This window comes from Pygocentrus nattereri, chromosome 19, assembly GCF_015220715.1.
Source record: "Pygocentrus nattereri isolate fPygNat1 chromosome 19, fPygNat1.pri, whole genome shotgun sequence".
NCBI lineage: Eukaryota > Metazoa > Chordata > Actinopteri > Characiformes > Serrasalmidae > Pygocentrus > Pygocentrus nattereri.
Genome location: NC_051229.1, coordinates 19,958,128 through 19,981,818, shown reverse-complemented (window position 1 = coordinate 19,981,818; position 23,691 = coordinate 19,958,128). Strand labels below are relative to the sequence as shown.

Below are 23,691 nucleotides of genomic sequence, written 5' to 3'. Positions count from 1 at the left end.
GACTTCTTTTCAAATAAAAAAGCTTGTGTCTCTATGGGTGTTAGGAGTCAAGGTGTTTCTATGGGTGTTACCACAGCTCCAGATAAGTGCTTCTATAGCTGTTAGGAATCAAGGTATTCATGTAATCCATCAAAAATAAATGATCTTGATCAAAATAATGCAGACCAACCTTTAACTCCTTAAATTATGCACATGAAAACATGTGTCTGATTTTTTTAAGCAATTCTTTGCTGATACCAATATGATTCTGGTATCATCATGCATTCCTAGGAATATGTTTTATAAATACACAACTGATTCAAGTACATTTAATGCACTGCCTTTTTTCAAATCATCAGTGGAAGGTTCAGAAATTATGGCTTCACAATATATCACTTGTTAATTGTTTTCACAATATTGGCCTTTGATATCGGTAATGATATTGCAGAAAGTTTTAATATGCAGATGAGCCATCTGACCAATAGCAAGTGTTTTTAAGGCGTGCTATTACCAATTACCAATTACAGTCCCAGATACATGTTTCTATTCATGTAATCCATGAATAGTAAATGATCTTGGTGAAAACAATGCAGGCTAGCTTTTAACTACTTCACACTGTTAAAACACCATTGTGCTTTTTAAATAGTGCAAGGTGAATTAAGGTGTGCACTCTATGGTGTGTGCATGTGGGAAGGTGTGCAAATGACTGTATATGACTGTATGTCTTAAACCAAATGAAAAATGAAATGTTCCTAGTTATGTGTACGCAAGAAAGGAATGAATATATAGAATTACTACACTGAATCAACAGGTGTTTTCCAGTAGATGATATTACTTTTTCCTCTAAATTCACATAAGAATGCACATGCAGATGCGCTCGTATGCACATGCACAGACACAGATGCATGCATGTGCATATGCATGCATGCACACACACTCACACCATGTATACATTTTGGGGCTGGGTGAAGGTGCTGTGTTGTTTTACGGGTCATTCGTCAGTGAGACTGCATTTCAGCTCTGCATCTCTGAGGAGGAGGTGGTGGGGGTGCTCTATCAAATAATGATTAGGCCTCTCAAACTAGCGTGACAGCCTGCTATTGTCCAATAATACGCCTCGAAATCCCCAGTCCCTAACACGCAAACACGGCATCTGTTTCGTCTGACACCAGCCAGTTCTTTTCTCTGCCTCCTTTCTCTCGCTTGCCCCTCTCCCTGCGTCTCCATGGTCCGGTCCCAGATGGGTGAGAACCAGCTGACCCAGACGGATCCTATGAAGTCTAACTCTCCACACAAATACATACACCACGACCACAGAGACCACATTCTTTACAAGGACTCCAAATGCTGGCAGAGACATGTTAGACGGTTGTTTCACTTTGAATGATCAGTTGAGCTATGTCGATTATAATAAAATACATTACGTCAACACAATTATTGATAGTAAGTAAATTGAAATTGTAATATGTAGGGATGCACTGATATGGGGATTGTAGACTGATGGCAATATCTAATATTTTTCTGTCTATATCTGCTAATGCAAATGTATGAACATTTATAAAATGTAGAAACTGGGTCTACATGGATTAGCATTATGGAGAAATATAACATTTATTTCACAGTCTTCTCTTCTATACTGGATATTTTTCTTCCATGTATTGGTTTTGAACATATTATCATCACGTTGAATTGACATATCCATTAGATAGTATTTATTTGTTAAGACATAACTTACGGACTGGCAGTGCAACTGAATTTAGCAAATGGATAGTGTACAAACTTACACAAATATGGTCCAACTCAGTGCTAGAGTGCAATAAATATGTCATCAAATATTAGTGTGAAAATTAGTGTCTGATGTTGCAAATTTTTTAAGCAATTCTTTGCTTGTTAATTGTTTTTAGAATGCTGGGCCTTGAAAGCAGTAATAATATTGCAGAGGGCTTCAATGTGCAAATGAGTTATCAAGGTCAAACTAATGCAGGCCAACTGTGAACTATTTTACACTGTTGAATCACACTTTTAATATATTGCACAGGTTTGACAGTACTCACATTCCATTGTATACAGCTCATTGCATTATGGGTATTTCATGTCTGTTAGAACATATCCTTTGTACACTACCGATTGCAGTGCATTGTGGGATTCTGAGAGTGCACTAGATATCCTCTACTGTGTTTTCTACCACACCACATTCCCAAAATCACACACTATATAGCGAATAGGACATTGTCAGCGCTGTTTGCATTCCTACATTTCGGAAGGTGAGGGGAGAGAGAGAGAAAAAAAAAAACAGAAAAACAGAGGGAAAGAAATAGCAATTATGAGAGAGATGAAAATAGAGAGAGAAAAAGATCAAGATTTTAAGCTTTAATTAAAAGAAAGGAGTCACGCTGGCAGGGGAGCTGCTGTGCTCCTGGAGCTGCACAGGAAATGCTCCTGCTTTCTGCCAGCATGGGTTTCACTAGGCATCTCACAGGGATTTGTGTTTTGGAGGGGTGAGAGGGGAGAGAATGAAAGAAAAAAGATAGAAAGAAAGAAAGAAAGAAAGAAAGAAAGAAAGAAAGAAAGAAAGAAATAAAGAAAGAAAGAAAGAAAGAAAGAAAGAAAGAAAGAAAGAGAGGGGAAAGGGAGTGATGACAGAGAAGTGCTTTATCTCTTCACATGAGGGCCAACAGGTTTGACAGCCTTCTGCCTAAGGCATACAGTAGCTACAGTAGCAAAGAGCCTACAGTTGCAGAAGCCTTTTCCTTTCACGCCACTTATGTCTAAATAGCATGGCTATTTTGAGAGGTCGTAGCATGTAATAAACGTTGCCCGCTAAGAGTGTCTCCTCAGAATTGGAGGAAAGTACCAGGAAGATTCACTCACCATTTTGTATCTCTCCCAGTTTTAGCACAAAATAACAGAAATGTTATATTACACTTGTAAAAACAAACACTCAAAACCAGACAGGTTTAAAAAAGGAATACTCTAGCTTGGCATCTGTAACATATGGTCAGTTACTACAACAATGTTTTTTATGTGTTTTCCTGTGCTTCTTAAAAAAACAGATTCCAAATAACTTAGTATAGTTGCTTATTTGGTTTCTATTATACATTCATTTTGATTCAACAGGTTTTCTCTTCTTTTACTTAGTCCATGATAACCGTCCCTATGCTACAGATTGAGATGAGGTTAGGGTATTCTTCTGAGAGGGCCTTGTTTGTTGTCCCACACTGCAATTCCTCACTCTTTTACATATCAATTTCATGTTAGCTGCTGAATGATTCAAAGAAGGACAATTATGTTAAATAACCAAATACTGAGCCTGCAGTTTATGAGTTAAGGAGTATAGGGTAGAGAAGGGCAAAGAGAGGAACACTGAAAGCCTGAGAGAGAGAGAGAGAGAGAGAGAGAGAGAGAGAGAGAGAGAGAGAGAGAGAGAGTGCATGTTAACTACAAAGTTTGAAGCACAGTACTTGTGTTTCTCTCCTCCCTTTCTCTCCTTTCTTTTTCTTCTTGGAGTTTTTATTATCTGCAACTATGGTGAAAACACTCCATCATGGGCTCTGAGTTAATGGCAAATGACACTGTTACTTTTGTCATCCTCAGTTCTGTCTTTCCCTCTCTCTCTCTTTCTCTCCCTCTCTGTCCTGCTTTGGGAGTTATTTTGGAAGCCTTTTGTTGGCCTATGTGGAGAGGCCTGTGGCTGAAGGCTTTGGAGTCTGATTTCCACGCTCCATCTGTAGGATCCATCAGAGCCGGGCAGGCCGGCATTCAGGCCCCTGTCACCTGCCCGGCGGGAGGGGGTGGGGGAGGGGGGCACAATGGGGGCAGGACATGGGGCCAATGGGGGCTCCACGGGGGAACAGCGGGGGGCCGCCCCCGATCCTTCCTTCACTGCCGCCAGGGGGTTTACGTAGGGTGGGGTGGTAGTGGGGGGGTGAAGGTAGAAGTTTCAGGAGAAGTTTGGAATGAGAGACAGAAAGAGAAAAGGGAAAGAGAAGATGGTTCTAAACCTGAACTCATCTAAAAAATGAGGTCTATAATTGCCATATTAAAAATTTTAAAGTGTTCAACTGAACTTGATACTATATCTTCTTTTCACAAATGGCTTCAAACTCTCATAAAACAAGTCACCTAAAACAATCCAAACAGTTCTATATAGGTCATTATGTGCCTTAATGTTGTCCCTTTTATAAATGTGTGTATGGAAGTCCACATATAAAACGGTTAGCCTTGAAATAAAGCTGTTCCAAAGCCCTTCTTTTACGACTGAATGTGCATCCATCAGTATCACTCTGGCGCGATTGTAAACAGACAGGCCAAGTAATGAACCAAGACTGAGCTAAGGAAGGGAGAAATGCCTGAATTAGTCTAAAGGCATTTGAGGAATGGAGACTGCTTTAGTCTGTATGGAGACTCAGCTTACAGTTAGCTGTAGAGCCAGGCCTCATCCATTATGTCAATTTACCTCATAGACAGAACACCACACACTACTCCTTTCTGTTTGCCAACAGTTAGCTCCTGTTTCTGTTGTTTACTGTATGTTAATGTTAATTTACCTTTAAGACGTGAAGCAAGACAGTAAAACAGTAATCTCCCCTTAGTCTATGTTTCTTTATAGCCAGTCCCTGTTATATTTTGCTATGCCTCAGATCCAACAGCAGCCAAATTAGAACCCACATTGCTCCCCACACATTTAAGTCAAAATGGATCAAAGCTGGGTGGATAGGATTGCGGATAATCATGAAGAAGCCAAACACTCATTTGAAAACCATGTTGTTCCACTGGTCTCTGCATTCATCACACCACAACTAGACTCCAATATGATTTCAGCAACACAGTTTCATTTATTTTAAAGGAAAATATGTAACTAAGGAACATTTGGCACCACAAGTATGTCTCCCAAAGCCCAATCTAAAATCAAGCTGTCTAAAACCAGGACATCTTAATCTTCTCTTATATAGCTTGAGGCAGATAGCATGGTCTGCAAATATATATGCAAGTATGATGATGGGATATTGTATGGGATAGATGCATAGATGGATGGATGGATGGATGGATGGATGGATGAATGGATGGATGGATGGATGGATGGATGGATGGATGGATGGATGGATGGATGGATGGATGGAATGAAGAACCGTCAGATGGAGTTGACCCCGCAGAGTGAGTATTCTCATGGTCTTTGGTAGGAGTCTGTGAATTGCTGATTTCCTGCAGAGTTGCTGCCAACTTACAAAACCAGGAATTCATCCTTTACACCTCCTCCATCACTGCCTGCTCCAGATCCAGACAGATCATGGGGGACATCTCTTTCTCATTCCCTACTCTTCCTCTCTCCTTCTATCCCTTTCTGTTCCTTCTCTTCTTTAAACTCTTTGTCTTTTGCATGCACTGAAAGCAAGGCAGTACTGACAGCTCAGTTAAGGACCAAGTGGCATTTCCCTTTGGACACTTTGGACATAGGAGGAAATGAGGCTTTTAAACAAAGCAGCTGTCCTGCTGCAGAAGACTAAAACTCATTTCTGTTTGGAGGAGAAAGTAGGAGAGTCTGACTGTACAGTTGTATTGGGCTTGCGACCGCAGATGCTGTTTGTGAGGGCAATAATAACAATACGCTTCCCCCGCTGCTGTGGTGCAAGGCTATTCATTAATCTGACACAAGGTGCATGCCTCCTATTCTAAGAAGGCATTTGTATTCAGAGCAGTCACTCCTGGAGTGTGCATAGAGACACACACACAGCACACAAAGGACAAACACTGTTAAAAGCCTCACAGACCTGAAACCAGCCTTACTATTTATCAGCCTTCCTTCAGAGAGCAAGAGAGAGAGAGAGAGAGAGAGAGAGAGAGAGAGAGAGAAAGAGTAAGAGTGAGAGGCTACCCTGTTGAATGAGTTCCACCTGCAGACAGAAGAATGTAGAACAGGGGCAGAGAGAATTCCACTCTGATCCAAACAGCCAATGCAAGCAGGCAATGCAAGGGGCCCAAGCACCTTAAACCAGGCCCAGAAAGTCAGTATAGACCCTAACAGGAGGAGACTTTGTTAACTTTGCCGTGTTAGGCTTGGACACGAGACTGGAATGCTGGGTTTTCAGCATTTAATCAGTGTTTCTTTACTAGTTTATTTCACAGACATACACAGACGCCTACCCATAATATGTGTTTATGTACATGTGCATATAGACCCGGTGTCACACTTCTCTATAAATATGTTAAGGAAATAGGCTAAACCACACTAGTAGCAACTGAGCCAATGAGAGGATGTTTGAGTGACACAGCAGATTAGGCCAAACTGGGAGAAAAAAGAACTGAAAGAATGCTGAAAAGAAGGATTCAGGGAAAAGAGAAAAACAGTGGGAGAAGTTGGGGAAAGTAAAACTAAAAATAAAACAGAAAGGGTGCTGAAAAAGAGCAAGGGGGCAGAGACATAGGGAAAAGGAAAGAGAGAGACAGAGAGAGAGAGAGAGAGAGAGAGAGAGAGAGAGAGAGAGAGGGAGAAAGTAGCCATCTGGGCCATTTATAGCTCTTGGTAGGGGGAGAGCCATCTCCTCCTGAGGGGCAGTTAAATGGTGGGGTAATTGAGCTAGTGACATGTGTTCAAGCTAACGAAACAAAAGGCAGAAGAGACAAATGAAGCATTTATTTGCACAGTAGAAGAGTGCTGGCCCTTTGGGCCCTCGGCCCCGTGTGCCACTGCTGGAGTGTATTAAGGAGTATATAGAAGGCCAGCAGATGCAGCGAGAAGAATGGTTAAGAGACTGATTATGAGTCCATCTGGGGCTGGCATTTAGTTAAGAGGGTGGACCAGGGAGGCAGTCAGCTTGCTAAAGAGACAACCTCTCCAGCTGCCATTGAGAGTGAGGGAGAAAGAGAGAGAGAGAGAGAAAATGGTAATGCAACAAGCTACTGTGCTGACGAACAACCAAAGTAAGCCAATAATCCACAATGTCCATACTAACATGCGTTGAAAGAAGTAATGAACTGAATTTTCTCAATTCAGAAGTGCACAGCATTTCCACATTATTAAAACATACTACAAAAATACAATGACTGCCCAAATTAAATCGACTAAAAAACAAAACTGTATTAAAGTAGTCTACTTTGTCCATTTGAAGTCTATGTGAAAATGATCTACATGGTTGAATATACTAAATTCAATGCATTACTTTTTCAGCGTCAATAGTTTTACAGCTCTTATTTTACAAAACAGGTTGCAGAAGCATGTGTTGAACAAATTTCTTTCCCTCACTATAGATTGATCAAGCAGCATCTTACATAGCATTCACACTGCCTGTCAGCCCTACAGTCATATGAAAACAATGTGGGTGCCCCTGGTTGAATGACATGTTTTGCTGGATTTCTAAGTTGAAATAAGTTAACATGTCCTCTACAGCAGTGGTCAATGCTGCCTCTTCATTATCCAACACTAATGTATCTGATCGAGCCAATCAAGGACTTCCAAAGAAGTTGATAAACTGGAACAGGTGTGACAGATTGTGATTAGGACAACACTCTGCTGGTACTCTCCAGGACCACAAAGAATACAGTGTACAAAGAACACACTTATGTGCTAGATTTAACATATTGGGGGAAAAAAATCACAAAATGACCTGTACAAAAGTTAGCAAATTTAAACAGTTATGCTTAATTTTTTCAATATGTTAAGCTTAGCAAATAAAAATAGCATATTTAAGTTATGTTTACTGTAGAGGATGTGTTAACTTAGAAAATCAGAAAGCATTCCTTTGATTAGAGTTTGCATAGTGAATGTTGCTAACCAAGTATAACTAACCAAAAAGTTTTAAAACTTTTGAGGCATGGAAAGTTTTGTGTATTAACTAAACTACACCTCTTCACAAACACTTTCTATTTGCTCTCAATTATTTGAGTAACCCATTAGCTCAACATACACAAATAAATTAGTTGAGCAAATCATTTGAGTAAACCAAACTTAATGTATTTGAGTCCCCTTTCACCTACACACTAACTCTTACACATGAGCCAAGTTAACCCAAAGAAAAATACATTCCTTGTGGTTCTTCAGCTTTTTTCTCTATATAGGCAACTTCATCTGCTATTACAACAGAATTCCCATATCTATCTATCTATCTATCTATCTATCTATCTATCTATCTATCTATCTATCTATCTATCTATCTATCTATCTGTATGTGTGTGTGTGTATTCACTAATGTATTACATTACAATACATAAAAAGAAATGTAACATATATTTAGAATACACTCATAATGCATCTTGGTAAGGGAGAATGGAGAACTATTTCTTCATGTAATTCTTCTGTTGTGTTAAATGTTTAAGAAAAAAAATTAAAAAGATTAATAACTGACTCATCACATTGATTTATCAATTTACTGAGGCTTTAGCATGAACATCAGAACCTGTCATTTGAGGTCTTTTTACAATTCATCTAACTAGCATGTTTGCCATATGCTCTGCACTGATTTTAAAATAATTCATGAACAAGCATTTAGGTGTTTCTTTTGAATATTGTATGGTTTTTTATTATTTTTTTTTTGTGGGCAATTACTCTAAAAATGCAATGCAAAAAAGTAACTGTATTCTGAACATTGCCTTTAAAAAATGTAACTTGATGTAAATGTAACTTTGATTAAATACAAATACAAATTGTCTCACAATTTTGGAGCTTTTCTATTGGTCCACTTATCATGAAATTTTTACCTGATCTAATGGGCAACTGCTGTATTCAAATTATTCAAAAAAACTAGAAATTGCAAAAAAATTAAGACATTTTCTTGATGACATGTAACAAATTTGCCCAGTGCAACAGTTACGGCACATTTTCTATGCTATGTTTTCCTATATATTAAACTCAGCAAATAAATAGAAAGTGTGTACTAAAAAATGCCACGTTGACGTTCCCTGTAGAGGATGTGGTAACTTGTTTTCAATTGGAAAAACCCTGAAATGTAATTTGACCAGGGGTGTTCAAGCTTTTGCATCTGACTGTAGTTCCAACAGAACTGAAGTGTGAACCCATGTATGGGTCCTTGCAGTTCACAGTGCCAAACAGGAAGGCATCTGAGTAATCAGAGAATAAAACTCTTCCTCTACAAAGGCTATAACAGCATAACATAGGGTTAGTCAAAAAACGCCTGGGCAATCCTGCCATGTTCAATCACGCTCAATTACAAAAAGCATGCCATTTCACCAGGGGCACACAAACTTTTTCAAACAACTGTAAACATTTGAACCAAGCCCTTTGAATGAGAAAAGACAATGTTGAATCGAGCAGTGCTCTCAATTCTTACTTTGTTCTTGGCCAAATAAAGCTTACAATGGCAGGTTTATGTAAACTCAGTTTAGCCAGTTTGTGAGATGACTTCACCACTGATTAAGAAGCCTAATAAAATTTAGTCCAGATGTCAGATCGCATTGCTTTTATATTCACACATTTTAATCAAATGTTCAAAAGCCTTCACCAACATATAAATGTCTGTAAGTGTGCATTAATGTTTCAGAGTAACTTTCTAAGACACACTGTTGCTGTTTTGTAAAGCTTTTACATAGCAAGAATTTTTATTTCATATATTTTTGTTTGTTGGTAAAATGAACAAACAAAAAAATAAACAACAATAACAAAGTTGAACACTGGATACAGTCTTGTGCAACAGTTGAAATACAGGAAGTTTTCTAGAAAAAAAAAAATCCAAAGCCAACAGTGCAATGGAAAATCTTGCCTGAGAAATTCTAGTAGTTTCTCACATTCCTTTTTTTCAGCTACTCCTCAAAACATCTTAGCCCTATTTCAAAATAGCGGATTTGGTTGTTTATCTCAACTTTTACCACATTTCACAAAGATGCACCCACCCCCTCTGTGTCTGTCTGTCTCTCACCCACTCTTTCTTTCTAAGCTCAAGTTCCAGAATCACTTGAAGGAGTGAGAAGTGAAGTTCCCCAAGTTAAGTGATTGACAACGTTGTCTAGCTTTTCTCAATTAACCACAGTATTGTGTGTGTTTATAGGTTGGCCCCCGCCCCTTCGACCTCTCCTCTCTCCTCCTTTTCATCTGCTGCTTGCACTAATACTTCCAGAGAGAGAGAGAGAGGCAGAGAGAGAGAGAGGGAGAGAGACAGAGAGAGAGCTCTATTGGGAGAGGAGCGCCTATTCTCCTTGACCTTCCATTGCTCACTTTCTCTTTCAGCCACTTCAAACTGTCTTTGAGCGGAGTGGAGTGAAAGAGTGGAGTCCATCAGCTCTCGGGGGCTGGACCTGGGCACAACCCCAAACCCCCACTTCAAAGATGCCCTGCATTCATTAATTGTCCTTTGAATTAATATCGGAGGATCACAATGCTGGTGCCACAAGAGAAAGAAGAAGCAATGAAGCATAGAGTTGAGCATTCATTTGCAGATAAGCTAGCTAGTGTGTGTGTGTGTGTGTGTGTGTTTTGCTTGAAGCCTTAAAACTTGTAGCACAAAAGTAGCATTTTCTTAGAAAAGGCAAAGAGAAACAGGGGTGTTTAAGAAAAAAGTAGAACCGCCCTACATAACAGAATTATGCTACATGAAAAACATCATTAATATGTACATACTGCTGCAAAATACTGCATTTTTTCCTCTAATAAAAATTAACCACTAAAACTGGAGGCTTTTTAGTCAGTTATTTATGTCATGACTTATAATTCAGTTACTTATATAGTTGATATGCTACCTACTAAGAAGCTGACATATAAGTATGTATAGACGTATACAGATGCTTAGGCAGCACTCGACAAATGACATATTTTGTGGATTTTCTAAGAGAAAATAAGTGAAGATGTCCTTTACACAGTTTAATGCATGACTGTGGTTTATTTGCTGAATTTAACATATTTGGGAAAAATATATCATTCAAAGGAAGCCTTAAAAATGGCAACTTTATAAGAGGAAGCAAAAATTACTAACTTTTAATGTAAGTTAATTTAAAAAGATTGTATTTCAAGCAATTCTGGAGCATTTCTATTAGCCCATTGATCATAAAAGTTGTCCACAATTTAATGGGCATCTGCTGAGTTCAAATTATGCAGAAAACTAAAAAAAAAGGAGAAACTTGTATTTTCATGGACAACAATATTAAAAGTGAAATTTGGCCTGTGCAAAAGTTATTGCAAATTTTTGTATTTTATGTTCAGAAAATGTGTTAAATTCACCAAGTAAACACAAAGTGTGTGCTAAAAAAAAAGAAGCTTGTTTTCACTTGGAAAACCAGGGAAACCAATTCAAACTTCCGGCTGTAGTTCAGATGGAATTGAAGTGTGAGCCCATGTACAGGTCCTTGCGGTTCACGCTGCCAAACTTTAAGGCATCTGAATAAACAGAGAATAAAACTCTGAACCTTCTTCTGCAAAGGCTATAACAGCACGACACAGGGTTACGCAAAAACTCCTGGGCAATCCTGCCGTGTTCAATCACATCCAATTATATTTACAATTGTACAACCCTCCTTCACGATACATGGAGAAGACTCTACATGTCAACTTCACTCTGCTCTGACGTACAGACGATTTCACATGCAGAACGAAGGGATGGAGAGGAGAGAGAGGACAGTGGGGTGAAGAGAGGCCAGCTTACTGCTGTATCCCCCTGCCTGCAGGGCTTCGAAGTCATGACTGGGAAAAGCATTCCAGAAGGAAGAGTAGGCCCCTTGTTTATTGATAACGGAGACAGTCCGCGCTCTCTTACTCTCTCCCTCCCTCTCTCTCTCTCTCTCTCTCTCTCTCTCTCTCTCTCCCTTTTTTGTGCACACCACACAAAAGTGCTCCAAAAATGCACAAAGCATTTACAAATAGACTAGAATAGAACAGTGCCACAAAGAACTGAGAAATACTCCACAAAAAGGGAACTCTTAAAATGAGCTGTTGTCATCATGACCATAAAACGTATATTTTTGGCTTTCTCAATTTGTATATATTTGTCAGTGGTGTTCTGTTTTCAGACCTGCAACAGAATCTCTCTGTATTTCTCTGTCTTTTTGCTGTCTTTTTTATTCATCTCCCTCTGTTTTTCTCTGTCTCTCTGTCTCTGTCTCTCTCTCTCTCTCTCTCTCTCTCTCTCTCACTATTGAGCGAGTTCCTTGCCAGAATAGTGGCGAGCCAGCACCCCCCGCTTTATTTACACAAACAAAGTCCTCCTCGCTTTCCTGGACAAAGGCAGCTAAATCTTTCATGTTTTGTTAGCAGTTGATTCTCTCTGTCTTCCTGGCTATTGGCCTGCACGAGGGACAATGGCCCTGGGAGAATGGCAGCAGATTGTTGGAATGCTCCTCAATGAAACTAATTATTACATGTTGACTGCGTTCACCATGGCACGTCTGAAAGCACTAAGCTTATTCAATTGGCCTCCGCGGGACTCCCTTTCAAATAAAATAAAAAAAAAAAAAGACAGAGGGGGAAAAAAGAAAAAAAAACTTGATCCCTTTGACTGTTTGTATTTCTGAGTTTTCTTTTCTTGCCCGCCATAAATGAAAGTCTGAGGGAGCGGGGGCCAGTGCTCTTTGATGACTTTAGTTACTTTTAATTAGCTAAATGAGGCTCGAGGATTGTCCCTTTTCCCAAAGTTAATAGTATAAGAGGAAAGAGCGGATGCACTCATGCGAGCTCCTCTTTTGTGCAAAAAATTTTTATTGATTTACACATCACAACCCTGCCGGTTAGGGAAGCAGAGAGCCTCCGCAAATTTTCTTTCAATAGTTTTTAAACTTTTCTTGTGCCTCAGGTAGCAGGAAAATCACAGTGAATTACAAAAATTTTATTAAAAAAATGCAAGAGATATAAAAAAACAATAAAATCAAGCGATAAATTCAGAATTTTATCCTCTTGAAATGTATTATTCTGTTCTCAGTTTTAAGATTTTGCACAGCATTGCATAGTATACTATAGTACAGTGGGGCAAACAGTGCTAGTAGCAATAACTTATTATTTGTTAAATAATTTAACAATTTCAATGAAATCATTTTGTAACTTAATGTGGGCCCACAATAGAGAACAAAATGCAACAGTAATGCTGCTAGCATAAGTGCTTTTCCAAACTCAAAGGTCCCTAATGTGCACACATCTTTTCACTAACTATTCAAGCCATTAAATTCCAACAAACAGTAGCACCTTCCAAATGAAACCTTCACTGCTACAGAACTGACTGGCAATGCTCTGCTAACTTCAGTCTGTTAGCCTGCTGCCCCGGCTTTTCCCAGACAAATAAATCTGTGGGCGCTCGCTTTGATCTCAGCACTTAAAGAGGCCCAACAATAGGTTTTGAGGAGCGGGGGCCCCGGGGCCAACAGGACCTTCTTACCGACAACTATAGACTCAGCAAACACCTACTTAATCAATATTTGGTCAGAAACACTCCCTCTTGATACAGAAAACACCCTTTTCAGATTTTAATTGAGCGCTGTAAAAGGGAAGAAGAAGAAGCGACCAGAAGGCTGACGGTCAGAGACAGCAGAATGAAATACTGCCACAGCCATGTCACAGTAAATAAACCAAAAAGACAAAAGAGGGGAGGGGACTTTACAGTTTGTCAATAGAGATCAGGACACATTGGAAGAGCGCTCGAGTTTTTATGATGTGCTCACATTTGCATGCAGACAAAAGCCTGAGTCAATTGTTAGTTTGTCAGTCAGTCAGATAAATACATACAATAGCACTTTCATTTTGTATTCATATTTGTACAACTGTTGCACCTTTTACTTCTACTGCAATTACTATTGAGAGAAGCCTGAAAACTGAAATAAAGCTGTTGTTAATTCAGTGAATCTATGGTTCTAGAAGAAGTCAAAATATCTACCAAAAAACAACCTGAATAGAAACAAAAAAATCCTGAATCTGAGTTCACAATAGAACTGTAGTAGAACTTAAAGGTGAATTCCACCAATGTCTTACAAAGTTCTGCCTAATTCTGTCACTGAGATGTAAACAAAGTCATTCAGAGTAATTTGATGTGAAGTGGTTCCTTGTAAAGAAACTTGCCAACTCAAATTTTATTTACAGTGGTAATGATAGGAACCAGGGGTTGGAATGTCTACAACACAAATATAGGCATTTTATTTACTATCCAAAACCACCAGTGAACCTACACTAGTCTTCTGAGTTTTATATATAATGTTAAAATAGTGGAACATATATAAAAGTAAGTTTTCTTTGGGGAATATTCCGCCTTATAACACCCTGCATATATCCTTCCACTCTGAATGGGTTTACAAACTAAAAAAAATTAAAAAGTCCAAAATTTTGTTGGAAAGCTACAAAGCTGCTTTGAATGACTTTGTTTACATTTAAACAATTTAACTACACAGAAATGTTGAAATACCCATTTTAGTACAAACAGCATCTATCAGCAAAGGAACTGAAGTTTGTTAGACTTTTTTCTTTGTGTGATGCTACTGATCTAAAATAAAAAGATAAAGCTTTAAAGTGAGAAGGGCAGCAACAGCAAAGCAGTGCAGGTGCTGAACCAACACAACAGATTGAAAATGAAACCCATAAATTGAGGAACAGTGAATGAATGAAATGCAACAGCATAAAAAGTATTAATAAAGTATAAGTAAAGGCATTATTTGAAAGTTAAAAAGTTAATTGTAACTAAATTGTACAGAAGCAAGTAAATTGAACTACCTATCTGGTTACTATGCATTCCTGTTACTATTTTATTGTGTACTCACTATTTGTTATTTTGATATATTTTAATGACTTGAAGCCGTAAACACTTGAGTCTGTGACCACTATAAGAAGTCATCTCCTCTAGCCCAATAAACACCATCCTGAAGACCATTAAAACACTGCAGGAGTTACTTACTAATTAATTAGCCTACATCACAACAACCATCAATAAACAACATCAATCAATAAACAAAATCATCCCCCACTTTGAATCTAAGAGCGAACAACTTTAGGCCTGGTTCCACTGCTCTATTCTTCAGAGGATCTGAACAGCGACAGTGTGTGTTCTCAGTTTGGGAACACACACCCCACGGCCATCAGCTCTCACACAAACTCCTATCAGCTCTGTATCCGAAAAGGGGAACATATCGAAGGTGGGTTGTTAAACTAATTGTGAAAAGAGAGAGAAGAGAGAGCGCCCCAGGCAGGGAGGAAGGGGGCGGGTTTGGGGGGGGGGGGGTGCTGAGATGAAAGTGGAGGCGAATAAAGGGCTCGGTTTAATCTACTACAGGGGTTTTCTTCGTCATGGCTCAGGGTAATGTGGGCTGTTTCAGTGCGGCCACTCCAGCCCCGATGGCCAGAGCAAACTTGAGAGTTTGAGGAGCTGGAGGTTAGAGCAACTCAGGCCCTGGATCAGTTTCAATGTTTAAACACAGGGTGCATTCAAGCTGCAAGGAGTACTCTGCAAACGCTTGTTTATTCCAGTTTGAGACAATATTCACTAGTGTATTCTTTCTAAATGGGCGAAAGGAAACACTGCACACTCTTAAGAATAAACGCAGAGAAAGTGTCTTTGGACGGATGCCACAGAAGAATCGTTCTATGTTTCTATCTTAATATTTCTTTTATACTCCTATTCTTTTTTACTTCTATTATAAGGTCATTGGCAGTTAACAGGTTTTCTGTTCTCTTGTCATATTCAGAGAAATGTGTCTAAATTGCTGTCCACAGTAAGTGAATGTGTGCTATTTATTCTTCAGTGGCATGGATCCTAAGAACCTCTTGGAGAGCTTTATTTTTAAGGGCGTTAATAGAGTAACTGAATTTCCAAAGATATTTTAAATGACAAAAATGTCAGCAGTAATTGAAAATTGAAAAAAAAAAAATTGTCTCATAGAATTGTCTCATAACACCTAAACACACTGTCTCATAATGCCCAAAACACTGTCCTCATAACACCTAACACACTGTCTCATAACACCCAACACACTGCCTCATAAAACCTAACACACTGTCTCATAATACCCGAAACACTGTTCTCATAATACCTAACACACTGTCTCATAACATCTAACACACTGTCTCATAATACCCAACACACTGCCTCATAACACCTAACACACTGTCCTCACAATACCCAACACACTGTCCTCATAACACCTAACACATTGCCTCATAACACCTAACACACTGCCTTATAACACCCAACACACTGTCTCATAACATCTAACACACTGCCTCATAACACCTGACATACTGTTTCATAATACCCAACACACTGTCCTCATAAAACCCAACACACTGTCTCATAACATCTAACACACTGTTTCATGATACATAACACAGTCTCATAACACCCAACACACTGTCCTCATAACACCTAACACACTGTCCCATAATACCCAACACACTGTCCTCATAACACCTAACACACTGTCTCATAATACCCAACACACTGTGCTCATAACACCTAACACACTGTCACATAATATCCAACACATTGTCTTCATAACACCTAATACACTGTCCCATAATATGTAATACACTGGCCTCATAACACCCAACACACTGCCTGATCATACCTAACAGTCTCATATTACATAACACAATGTCCTATAATATCTACCACACTATCCCATAATACTTAACACACTGTCCCATTTCCCCTGATGTTGGGGAAAGCAGTCTTTTACTATGCTTTATGAATGAGATAATGTTTCCATGAGTAAATAGCATTTGTTATCTCCATTATAAAGCTAAATACTTGGGACGTTTTCATGGAATTCAAGGCCCAATAAATAAAGTATTTCAGTATATTTCAGTATAAGGCTTATTATGCTGACCTCGTAAGTTTGGTCCACCTGTGTCTGTCCTAGGAAGCTTGGTTGTTATGGGACATTGAATAGTATTCAGCACTGTGTGGGACGATGCATTACTTATTATAACACAAGCATGTCATCGACCTTGAATTATATTCTTTTATTAAACTTTCCATTCAAAAAATATGTTTTTATTGAATGAGTCTATTTACAGAATTTCCCTTCGCTCTTTTAGATTCATCATTATCTTAAATCAGTAATCACAAGCTTCTTAAAGGGTCCTCATTACCTGATGCTCCTCAATCCACTCTTTAGTTTATCTCAAAGGAAGACTGAAAAGCGCTGCATCTGTTTTATTCATCCTTTCATAAATAATAACCCGCCTCACTGAGAATGCAGAACAGTTTTAGATGCTAAATCTAAAATGAACGTGAACTTATCTTCAATCTTCAACTCAACAGGTCCGCTTATCAACAAGTGTGAGTGAGAGTTCTGGCTCATTCCGGCTCGTCCTGAACGCCCTGGCTGACTTATTGTCCCTCTGGGTTGTGAATGGCATTTTTAGCTTTTAGTAAAGTCTCCATGGAGATATTCTGCAGATGAAAATGCCTCTAAAGCTGCTCTTTTTTCTTGAATAATTCATCTCTCATTGGCCGTCCATAATGTTCCTCTGCGCGCCTTTTGTTGCCCCGTTTTCTGCCCCTTTTCTCTCGAGCGGAGCCGCTGCAGCGCGAGGCTCTTTTGTGCGTCATGGACTCGCGCGCTTTTGTCTTCCAAGTTCATCCGCGAGTCGCGCGATTGTGCGCCGCTTTCAGCGCGAGCCGTTGCTGGACAAATGTTTGGTTAGTGTTTGGTTGAACTCATTCACACACACACACACACACACACACACACACACACACACACACATACACACACACGTGCGCGTGACGGTAACCTGCAGTCTGCTCACCGGCGCCCAGCAGTTCCAGATATAATTACTTTTACATAGTAACGGTTCCTTTAGGCCAGTAGTTCCGAATGTCACGTGAAATACGTGTAAACTGACTGCAGCGCGCGATTCAGCCTTTTACACCCTGAAGTCAACTATAAGAAAAAGTAACAGCACTCCTCGAGACATCCGCTCACCACTTCAACAGTATATATATATAAATAAAGTCAACGCGTGTATAATGTATCTAATAATACTGTGTACAGTGTCACGAAAAATACAATCATACAATCACTGCCGCATTTCTAGGACTACAGTAACAGCTATAATACTAATACCTCTTAGTAGGCTGCTAATAGTACTAATACAGTACTGCTGCTCGATTACTACTACTACTATAATACTAATACTAATAATAATACTACTAATAATACTAATAATAATAGTTGGTTAAATGTAGTGCTCACTTGTTGAATATGTTACTGCACACCGCTGCATTCGCCACCACGCAGCCATTAATAAGGGCGAGAAGCAAAAGAGAGAAATTTGTTATTACTCACATCTGTCCCCCAGAATGCCATCGATACTGTGCTTGGCTCTTCTCTCGTTTTCTTCCATCTCCCTCTTTTCGATCTCATCATCGTCCTCTTCATCCTCTCCGTTTGCGCCGAACTTACAGCGCATTATGCGGCTGATGGAGCTGACTGTTACAATAATAACGATCAACTCAGTACAGATACTATCATTCTGTTCCCCAACTGTACTGCATAAGACTGTATAAACTGCTTAACGTGTATATAATATAATATTCATAAAAGTTCTGACTCGTATTTTTCAGTATTTTTATTAGGTATGACAGTATGTAGGTGATGCTAATGGAGTCTTGCTAACACTTTCTCTGCTGAAACAGCTGAGACCTGTTATGTATTCGAGGCTCGTGCTCTGTTTAAAAGTTTTAAAGTTTATTCTAATTACTCTAAACGAGCCCCGTTATTACACAGCCTGTATTTACCTGTTAGAAGGAGGTAAAGCATGAAACAGTGTGTGTGTGTGTGTGTGTGTGTGTGTGTGTGTGTGTGTGTGTGTGTGTGTGTGTGTGTGTGTGTGTGTGGTGGGGGTAGGGGTGGTCTGTTACCTGAGGGCACTGTGTTTCGGTCACACACTCCGTCCTTCAGCAGCTTGTCCCGGATCTCCCAGCTGAACATGCCCGGGTTCTCGCGCTTATACTCCTCGATCTTCTTATCCACGTCGGGGTTGGAGTTCTGCTGTAAATGGAGATCATCAGAAACTAAATGTCACTGTCAGAAGGTGAAACGCGGCTCAATAACAGGCAAACAGAGACTGAGCGGACAAAAGTGGACAATTCTGTCCCCAAAATGAACAAATACATTTTTAAACAACACAAGTAATATTTCAGACAATGATTCCATAGATATACAGATAAATAAAAAAGAGACCCTGAAAAATAACAAATGAGCAGCGTAAAAAACTTTCCTTTAACAGTTTATTTAACATTTAAGAGAATAATTAAATAAATAAATCAACAAACAAACAATCAAACAAACTCCCTTCACAACTAATAAAGTAACACTTTAAATTTTCTTTAATCAAACACACATAATTATTCATTTATTATTATATTTAAACCATCATATAAACCTTAATATCTAAGACAACAATTAAATAAAACAATAAACAAACATAAAACCAGTCTCATGTCTTTTAATACAAATATGTATTAATATTTAAGAAAAACAAAAAAAACCTTAATTTAAAAATAAATAAATAAATAAATAAATCTCCCAGAAGTAAATACATTTTTTGTGTTTTGTTTTTATGAAATAACCTAATCTTTAGGGCCACAATTAGATAGATAGATAGATAGATAGATAGATAGATAGATAGATAGATAGATAGATAGATAGATAGATAGATAGATAGATAGATAGATAGATAATAAACTTAAATAAGCTTAACATTTAAATAAACTGGGCAGTTATAACATTTTAGTGTAACTTCATCCTGCAATAAAAGCGTGAACCATTTTTCCAGCGGAGACAGACTTCAAGCTGAGGGAAATCATTTTGCCTGTCTGATCTAAAGTAAACTCGTGCTTAATAAACTTATTCGAGCAACTGTTTACCTTCTTTCATTCATTCTCCTCCTGTGCACTTGCGCACGTCCTGGATATTTATGAAGCAGCTTATACATCAAAATCGTCATAGCTGACTTCACTTTTCCAGTGTTAAACGAGCTTTTACAGCATTCATTTGTGCTCAGCTGGACTTAAACGACCCGCGCAGGTGTTCGTTCAGTACTGTAGGCATTAATTCAACACGGGGCGTTTCGTTTTGCGCGTGCATTAAACACGTTGTTCAGCGCTGCGCCTGTTCTGAACCTGGAGGAGACGAAGCGTGAGAACCATGCTCGGGTGAGGTCCTACAGTACAGCGTTCCCGCCGGCCCGCAAGCCTACCTTGGGCTTGCTGCCCCCGATGGCGCCGGGTCTGATGGAGCCGGTCTCCTGGTAGCGGCACAGGATCTTGGAGACGCAGCCGTGAGACACACGCAGTTGGCGAGAGATGACGCAGGGCCTGATGCCGTGGTGCGCCATCTCCACAATCTTATGGCGGATGTGGTTGGGCAGCGGGCGGCCGTTGATGAACACACCGCCGAGCTGGTTCACACGACCCTGTCCTAACGGCGTGGAGACTGAGAGCAAGAAAACAAACAACACTGATTATTACCACAAATATTATTAATGTTATTAATCACTAATTCAGCTCTACGACCGGAACGCAAAGTTATCAGAACTTAGCGAGAAAGAAAAATTAATAAGCAGTGGAGTAAATAAGTAATGTCATTACAATCGTTATAATAATAATAATAATAATAATAATAATAATAATAATAATAATAATAATAAAATGAATAATAATAATAATAATAATAAAAGGAATAATAATACTAATAACAAATATAATAATAGAAGTTTATTGAATGACTGCTTATGAGTGCACATTGTTAGAAAATTGCTGTTTAACTGTAAACGTTACCTTTAAGTTACCAGGCTGCCTTGAAAAAGTTCTGAGCCTCTAATCTCAAGGCAACGGAACAAGAATATGTATCTTAAATTCTACTTGAAGTTCAGTAAACTCAAAATGGTACGCAGCCTGCCTTGGATTGAGTTTTTACAGCTCAAATAACGGAACCAGATGGATGATCAGACTGTAACCTGTTGCTATCACCCGTTTCGTTCCCTCCAATCCCAAAAAATCCTAACGGAAACTGAGCATACACTGTTAGAAATAAAGGCACCATGCATCTGCATGATTCGTTCATCAAGGCACAAACAATGTAAGTGTGCCCTCAAAGGTGCAACAGCGGTTTTAAGGTCCGGTTGTGCGCCTTAAATAAGTTTTTCTTCGTAGACGCTTGTGTCTTTTCAACGGAAGGTTGAAACGCTGTGAGCTGCAGCGCGCGGTCGTATCCACCGTGTCACATATTTACTCTTTAATCTCTCTTATTTACCGACAACAGACGCACTTTCTAGGACTTCGCCCAAACGCGTCACTGAGGCTCACAGTCTGAACCAAATGTATACAATCATAAAAACTGACAGTGAGAGACGCTACGCTGATCTGACTGTTAATCAGCCAGAACGTCCCTCTCACAGTGTCCCGCGAACTTCTGCAGGGAGTTCTGTGTCCTGCGTGTTGTGATTTCTGCTAAGAGACCTGCAGCATGAAAGATGTACAGTTGGAGTCTGCGGCGTTCAAAGCCGGCGCTACTGCTCCTCTCCCCTCCTACCTTCCAGTGAATAGCCCCCTCTCGGGTAGTTCTGGGGTGGCGTGGGGCGCATCATCCTCGGAATGCCCCCTGCTAAGGCGGCCATAACTCCTGCTTCTCACGCTCCTCACGCACAAAAGGGGAAAGAGTGGACGGTGAACGTGTTTTTACTGAGGATGAGTGTATAAGTGCTCCACTCGTGGCTCAAGCCGGCGCTGTTTGATCTCCCCGGTTTGGGAGGAGACGCCTCAGAAAGTGTCAGGGTCCCCACAAAGTCAACTTCGACACGAAAACAGCCGGTAAAGATGCAAATCCTTCCGAGTGAGGCGGCGGGATATTATCCAGGCAGGACGGACAGCTTTTAGCTGAGAGAAGCTCAGAGGTGCTGTCGCTCTTCGCCCGTGTTGTCACGCCTGTCGCTCAGTTTGAGCCGGGCGCTCAGTCGCTAAACATTTTATCAGTTGTTGAGTTGTTGAATTGTAGCTTCCTCAGGCGCTTCGAGACCTCTGATTGGTCGACGGAGGGAGGGTCCGCGCGACCCGACGGCGCTCTCTGATTGGTCCACGGGCTGAAAGTTTCTTGCGCCGTGACCTCAAGGGTTCAAGGCGATGTTTCACTGATTCTTGTTTAAGACTCTCCTTCGCTAGAGCTGCGAGGAGCGCATGAGTTCTGAGGATTTGTTGCTGAAGGAAACCCTCTCCAGTTCGCAGCCTCGTCTTGTCCACTTTAGTTGCGGTATTGTCCTGAACGTGGAATTCGGGCTACTTCAGCACTAACCTGAGGGCTGACTAAAGAAATGCCCAGCATCCGCGCCGACTCCGGCTCAGAGGGCTGTCGGCTGCTGCAGTTGCTGCTGTACTTTGGGCTTTTTGTGGTGTGTAGAGAGCGCAGAGCTGCTGAAAGGAGCAGGTCTGGAGGCTCTCAGCAGGGTATGACGCCAAGAGAGCCGTAAAAAGTGTCTGTAGAAAAAGGGATGCGATTGTGAAGAGCCCTTATTTATAACTCTGTGACATTCAGTAGGCCTATACACCTTCTCTCACTGCCTCACTGTGGCTTTGTGTCTTGCAAATTAGTCAGTTTAGACTGCTCAGCTCTCTCTCTCTCTGTCGCTCTGTCTCTCTCTCTCTCTCTCTCTCTCTCTCTCTCTCTCTCTCTCTCTGTCTCTCTCTCTCTGTCTCTCTCTCTCTCTCTCTCTCTCTCTCTCTCTCTGTCTCTCTCTGTCTCTCTATCTCTGTATCTCTCTCTGTGTCTCTCTCTCTCTCTCTCTCTCTCTCTCTCTCTCTCTCTCTATATATATATATATATATATATATATATCACACACAAACACACACACCCTCACAGTGTCTTTGGATATTTAATTTACTTGGCCCAGACTTTCTCTGACTCACTTTTACTTCCCTCTATCCACTTTTCTCTCAGTCTTACGCAGTTTCTTTCTTTGTTATTGTTTTTCTTTTTTCTTTCAGCTACTCATTTCATTCATAGCCCTACAGCTCACTCTCCCTGTTACTTCTCTTTCCGACTCTCACTCTTTAGCTCTTTCACTGTTTCATTGTATCTTTGTGTCAGAGCTCTCTCCTAGGCTTGGTCTCTCTCTCTCTCTCTCTCTCTCTCTCTCTCTCTCTCTCTCTCTCTCTCTTTCCGTTAAGTTTCTCTCTTTTGTAGGAGCTCATTGAGGCCCTCACGTCAGTCAAGTGGTCTCTGTTCATTCAAAAGCCTCGCGATCGATCACTAGACTGGAAGAGCGCTATCACACAAAACAATGCTTCGCCTTTTTTCTCCTTCATCACAAAGACAACTGCAGCACGGGGCCACTAACACCGCGGCACTGTATACACACTTTATAAAAGTGGAGAAGTTAGTTTTTATTTATTTATTTTATTTGGGGGGGGGGGGGGGGGGGGGTTGCAAAAGGACACGTCTAAGGCATAACGGTCTTCAAGCGGATCAGTATTACAGAGACATCGTCGTCTTTAAATGTCTCTTCAGCTCTACATGATTATGGTGGCCGTCAGTTACATATCTATCTATCTATCTATCTATCTATCTATCTATCTATCTATCTATCTATCTATCTATCTATCTATCTATCGATCTATCTATCTATCTATCTATCTATCTATCTATCTATCTATCTATCTATCTATCTATCTATCGGAGGGCTCGTGCTCTCCGGGGACCTGGACGCTAAGTGAAAGAACGTTGGCCCGTTTGGCGGCGCAAGCAGGCGCGCGCGGATCAGCGATTTTTACGCGCGCCGGTCCCAGGTGCTCTATAAACGGA

General features: G+C 40.1%; 1 protein-coding gene across 3 annotated transcripts in view; it reads right to left on the bottom strand.

Moving 5' to 3' along the window:
* The window catches only part of pax3a (paired box 3a), a 36,770-nt gene extending 14,914 nt beyond the window's left edge, over window positions 1-21,856 (bottom strand). For 2 of the 3 annotated variants that reach the window (XM_017718528.2, XM_017718527.2), the window contains exons 1-4: window positions 21,427-21,856; window positions 20,093-20,328; window positions 18,753-18,882; window positions 18,178-18,321 (exon numbers count right to left, since the gene is read on the bottom strand). In XM_017718528.2, the coding sequence (XP_017574017.1) occupies window positions 18,178-18,321; window positions 18,753-18,882; window positions 20,093-20,328; window positions 21,427-21,511 (595 nt within the window). In that variant the 5' untranslated portion in view covers window positions 21,512-21,856. The remainder of the gene's footprint in view (window positions 1-18,177; window positions 18,322-18,752; window positions 18,883-20,092; window positions 20,329-21,426) is intronic. The other variant, XM_037547686.1, reaches the window with a different exon arrangement.
* Between the last annotated feature and the right edge of the window lie 1,835 nt (window positions 21,857-23,691).